The sequence below is a fragment of the Culex quinquefasciatus genome, chromosome 2, assembly GCF_015732765.1.
Source record: "Culex quinquefasciatus strain JHB chromosome 2, VPISU_Cqui_1.0_pri_paternal, whole genome shotgun sequence".
NCBI lineage: Eukaryota > Metazoa > Arthropoda > Insecta > Diptera > Culicidae > Culex > Culex quinquefasciatus.
In genome coordinates, this window is record NC_051862.1 from 180,945,930 (window position 1) to 180,951,929 (window position 6,000).

Here is a 6,000-nt window from a genome sequence, read left to right on the forward strand (position 1 = left end):
GAAGTTAACACCCAACTGGGTGCTAAAAAGTTGCACTTTTCACTTTATTGTTAAGAAATACTTTTCAAGATTATTTTAATCTTTGACACGGAAAACAGTAAGTTACTAAACACAAGGACAATGAAATCCAATTCAGAGAGTGTTTTCCGGAATTGCAAAAAAAAATGATGAAACTCGAAGTTAAAGACCTTTTCTGATTTATTTCCCAGGAATGTGTAAGGCTTCATCCATAAAGTACGTCACGCTAAAATCAGCCAAAATTTAACCCCCCTCCCCCCCTTTGTCACGCTTTTCCTATACTTATAACACGTAATGTCACACTTGCTCAGACCCCCCCCTCCCCCCCTAGAGCGTGACATACTTTATGGATGACGCCTAATTTCTTTTCAGTTTTTTTTTTAAATTTACTTCGGCTTACTATTCATGAGATAATGTTAATTTGAAGAAAAAAAAATGTAATTTTCTGACAGATTTGACGAAACTAAAACAAAATTGTAGCAGTTTTTTTAAATGAATTTTTCCTTTACTTTTCTTGACTCCAAATCTCGTAGTCTCAATTTATCTTCTGGTAAATTATAGTAACATCGTGGAAAGGTGCTCCATAACACGACATTTTGTAAATAATATTTTAAATTGTTTACAAAATATTACATTTTTAGAAAATTAGGCTGTTGCCAGCGATGGAATAATCATCATCAAAAGAAAATCTTTGGATGTTCATCAAGAGAAAAAATCCGAAGGGAGCATGGCTCTCCTCTCTCGCCCACGAAAGATCGGTAAAAAGAATCTAAAAAAATCATCTTCTTGATTATTCGGCGGAACATCTTTTTCACTACTACACTTGCAAGTGTACCGTTACACGTCGAAAAATGACCTGTCGCATTTTGTAGATGGGCAATGTGTGTAAATAAAGTGAAATAATCATTTTAGAGTGGTGCTGACAAGGAAATTTACAAAAAAATCATCAGCAGATTGATTTTCTTGGAGAATTTCGTGAGCGATTTTCTTTTGCGTGATTTGAGTTCTCTCGTGAGCTCTCTCTTTCGCGGGTGAAGAAAGTTCGCAAGCGAAATTGATTTTTTGCAATTCCGTCATGAAACTACTTACTTTTCCTGTCATTCTTGAACGACGAAATAGCCTACTTTTCTGTACCAAAAATAAAAGAATCGAAAAGCAACACTTTTCAAAATAAATGCTGAAAAGTTCTACTTTTCAGCACTGCAATGGGTGCTGAAAAGTTGAACTTTTCTGCACTTGTTTCGAAAAGTAACACTTTTCAACATTTTTTGATTTAAACGATTTATTGACAAAATACAAGAAAATTTGACTTAAAATTTCACTCAATGGGTGTTTTTCGGAATTGCAAAAAAAAATGTTGTATGGAACTCGTTGCAAAACTTGATTTTTTCAGCACTCGACGTATTTATCCAACTCGGTGAACCTCGTTGGATAAATGTACGACTCGTGCTGAAAAATCCTCTTTTTGCAACTTGTTGCATAAACTACTATTTTGACGATTATTCCATCCCTGGCTGTTGCTAATATTTGTCACCTCCCTTTCAAAATCGTTTCAAATTCAGGAGACAATTTAATTTTTTATTTTTTTTTTATGAAATTCAGATGTACAATGAAAAAAACGTTTTGTCAATACATAGAAATTTTTAAAACTGATGATTGCAAAACAACTGCAAAGACTGGAGAAAAGTGCATTTTAAAACACTTTTTTCATTCAAATGTTGAAAACAATGGCTTGTGTATTTTGTTTTCATATTTTTAGTAACAGCATAAATTAAAAAAAGCTAATTTAAAAATGGAATCGTTAAAAAATACTCAGAAAACCATTATCAATATAAGTTTGTTCAATACATTTAAAATTTAATTATGATAACTTAATAAAAGTAGTAACAATAAACACGAAAGCTTGGAAATTCAAATATTACCCTTCTTCAACTTTCAAAGTAACGCATCGTAGCGCAAGAACAACTCGCGAGCAGTCGCAACCAAAACAAAAATGGGTGAAAAATGCTCGATTATGTTGTAATCCTACGATAATCCCTCGCTCGCTGCATGCCTGCGGGAAAAGTGGATTTCGATGAATGGGCGCTCTAACGATTGGCGGGACGACACTCGAAAGGGATGTTTTTTTTTGTTTATCCTCTCAATGGCTGTTGTGAGGGGGGAAATAATGGCTCTGAAGGTGTACACTGGTCAATTGTAGTGCGGTTTTTTTTTGTACTCCACAGGTTAGGCCTGACGCCCCACAGCAAGGTTTGGGTCGGAGCCTGGTGGATCGGGTTCGTGTTTATGGCCGGATTTTGCCTGCTGCTAGCGGTACCAATTTTGGCCTATCCGAGGGCACTGCCCGGCTCGGAAAAGCTGGAAAAGGTGTCGGAAGCGCACCAGGGAGCTTCGGACGGTGGCGAGCAGACGCGTCAGCAGACGTTTACGAAGATTCGGGAAATTCCGAAAGCGTTGGCGGCTTTGCTGAAGAATCCAACATTTTTCTTTTTGAACTTGGCTGGCGCTTCGGAGGGACTGGTTATATCCGGGTTTGCGGTGTTTCTACCCAAGTTGATTGAGAACCAGTTCAGCGTAACGGCCGTTTGGTCGGCACTGTTGATGGGTTAGTAATTTAAGAGCGATTTTTGAAGATTGAGCTTGATGAGTTTATTCTTTCAGGAATCATAACGGTTCCCGCTGGTGGTGGTGGAACCTTCCTCGGTGGTTACCTCGTCAAGAAGCTGAACCTGTCCTGTTCGGGAATTATTCGGTTTTGTTTGTTTGCAACGGTGTTCGCGGCGTTGTTCACCGTTTGCTTCTTCCTGTCGTGCCCAAATCTAACGTTCGCCGGCGTAACCGCACCGTACTTCCCCCAGGACAACCTGCGAACACCGGACGCCCGCTCGACGGAGCTGTTCGTACTGCCAAAGACGTTGGACAACGCGTGCAACAACCGCTGTTCGTGCAGCAAGGCCAATTACGAGCCAATTTGCGGTGCCGATGGGGTCATGTACTACTCGCCCTGTCACGCCGGGTGCTCCGAGGAGGTGAACGTGGTGGGCGCCAAAGTGTACCGGGATTGCGCCTGTATCAACGCAACGTTCGGCCCGAGTGAACCGTACCGAAGCTATGACGCGGTGAACACCATGTGCGAATCACGCTGCAACCACCTGTGGATCTTCGTGAGTCTCTGCTTCCTCGTGATGTTTTTCACCTTTTTGGCCACGATGCCCGCGCTGTCGGCCACGCTGCGTTGCGTTCACGATGACCAGCGTTCATTCGCGCTCGGCATCCAGTGGATTAAGGTTCGCGTCCTGGGAACCATCCCCGCTCCGATGATCTTTGGCCGACTCATCGACGAAACGTGCATTCTGTGGCAAGAGTCCTGCGACGGTCACGGAGCCTGCCTGGTGTACGACAACGCGTTCATGAGCAAGTGAGTACAAAATTCATCCAACCCCTTCCCAGCATTCACTCACCAAAGTTTACCCTCCCCTCACAGGTTCATGCTACTGCTCGCGCTCATCGGAAAAGCGTGCTCCATCTTGTTCTTCTTCGGCGCCTGGTTCTACTACATCCCACCGAAGTCGATGACGAACTCGGACAAAAAGCAGCAGCAGCAGCAACAGGTGAACGGTGGAGCCGAAGATGGCCACGTGCAAAAGTATTAATCGGCGTTGATTCGACGAAGGCGAGACTCGTAAATGTTCCACTACAATCAGTCACCACTAGAAAGTAGGAAGGGAAACGTTTTCGTAACAGATTTTATAACATTTTTGTAACAAAACGCAATCCTATCAAATGCCAAATGTTTTATAATCGTTGTATTTTAGTGTTTGTGAATGGTACTATCCTGTTGGGTGTGAAGACAGACACACACTTTCTCTGGTGAGATTTTTGTTAGAACTGAATCGTCGTTTATTTTTACCAATTTCCACACTTTATTTGCTATTACAGACTGAAAGCTTTAATTTATTGTAGTACTCTAGAAACGATAGATTTTAAACCCGAAACAATCTCGTGTGGTCATATTTGGTGTGCTCGTAGAATTTAAGTGGACCATGCTCATCTCTGGCGTGGAATTCGAAACAATAAAGTAGATTTTAGATTTATTCCCATTCATCGATTTGTTAGAGGTGTATTGAAGAAGACAAAAAATCATTCCATTGTATAAGGCCAAAACAAAAACTCAGTCATATTTCACTGCGAACAGTTTGGATGGTACTAAGCATGTGCGGTGTTTGTAGTTTTTAAGGCAACCATTTATAATAAAGTGTCAGTAGAGTTACCAAAATAAGAAATAAAAAAAGCTGTGTAAAATATATTGTTGAGATTGAGAAATTGAGAAACAACTCCCTGAATAGAAGTAAAGAACTTTTTGTAATTCCATTTTGAAATTATTTACTTTTCCTATCATTTATAGTAACTTGCTTAGCATCACCAAAAATAACAGTGCTGAATAACTGAACTTTTCAGCACTTGTATCGATAGATAATGGGTAATTCTACGCCAACTCACGACCCGTCTTCGATTTGCTTGAAACTTTGTTTTAAGAGGTAATTTGTGTCACTGAATACAAATCCGAGGTCCATTTTTTGATATCTCGTCACGGACGGGCGGTACGAATCATTCCATTTTTGAACATGGGTCATTCCATGTCAACTGGTTACTCTTTTGGACTTGACCTTCACCGATTTGGATCAAACTTGGAGGGAACGTTCATCTATCGATAGTTAACAGAAATCCCAAATTTTGGTGCTGACCATCCCTCTATTTTTGGCATCGCCCTCTTTTTTGACGATTTTATAAAAACACTTTTTTTTCCTTATGATCATAATTTTGCAACTATTTGAGCAAAAGAATTTCTACAGGTTGCATTTTATGGAAAATTGTCCAAGGAATTAGATAAAAATACATTTTTAACCCTTAAATTTCCCCCTAATCACTAGCGTGCACAGGGTGGGGCAACATTGGGCAGTTGTTCCACCATCCTCAGAAATTTGTTCTAAAATTGGTCCATAAACGACGAAATTTTCAAAACGCTAATATTATTGCCTCACCATTCTCGAGGATCTAGGCACGCTAGTGCCCTTAATATTATATTTGCACGTTTTTAGTATTAAAATTCAGTTTTGAGCAATTCCTTACTTTTATTTTTTTATTTTACCACCATCGTGTTCCCCGGACAATTTTACATTATAATCAATGTAAACCTCAAGCTATAGTTTTCATAAAATGAACTATTGGCGAGAAACAGCGATTTTACTGGAAAAAAAATGATTTTACGCAGCACTCTGTCCAATGAATTCAAATCCGAAAATTTTTTATCACATATAAAAACCGAATTATTAATTATTCATCCCTTTTTGTTGAGAAGCACACCATGTACTTCCGAGTGCTGCACAAAATTAAACTTTTTTCAGTAAAATCGCTGTTTCTCGCCAATAGTTCATTTTAGTTTGAGGTCTTCATTGATTATTATGTTAAATTGTCCGGGGAATACGCTGGTGATAAAATAGAAAAAAATAAAATATAAGGAATTGGTTTTTTTTTTTTTTTTTTTTTTTATTATAGACATTTTACCACTTTTGTGGCATTCATGTCTTAGAAAAATGGTTCAAATTTTGTTGTATAAACTGGTTTCTTTCAGGAAATTTATCATCGAGATCTCCTTTCTTTTCTCGTTTGCAAGAATGGTTGGAAGTGTTCCACTGATGCTGTTGTTTTTTCGGCTTTCCTCGAAACCTCTGCAGTCTTGCAGAATATGTTGGACTGTAAAGGAGACGCCACAATAGCGACAAACTGGTGGCGCAATTTTCTCGAGGAGATACGAGTGAGTCAAGCGGGTGTGACCTATCCGTAGTCTCGTCAGAAGACGCTGGTCCGATGCACAGCTTCTGTCCACGTTTCTACAAACGGTTCGTTTTATCTGTCTAAGTTGTTGTTGTGTTTGGTTCCACTGATTTTGCCATGCTTTCCAAATCTCGTTTTTCACAGTCC

General features: G+C 39.6%; 1 protein-coding gene across 8 annotated transcripts in view; it reads left to right on the forward strand.

The window, feature by feature from the left end:
- The window catches only part of LOC6033279 (solute carrier organic anion transporter family member 4A1), a 50,948-nt gene extending 46,639 nt beyond the window's left edge, over positions 1 to 4,309 (forward strand). For all 8 annotated transcript variants that reach the window (XM_038255828.1, XM_038255826.1, XM_038255830.1 and 5 more), the window contains 3 exons: positions 2,244 to 2,623; positions 2,680 to 3,436; positions 3,503 to 4,309. In XM_038255828.1, coding sequence (XP_038111756.1) covers positions 2,244 to 2,623; positions 2,680 to 3,436; positions 3,503 to 3,671 — 1,306 coding nt within the window. In that variant the 3' untranslated portion in view covers positions 3,672 to 4,309. The remainder of the gene's footprint in view (positions 1 to 2,243; positions 2,624 to 2,679; positions 3,437 to 3,502) is intronic.
- Positions 4,310 to 6,000: the final 1,691 nt, after the last annotated feature.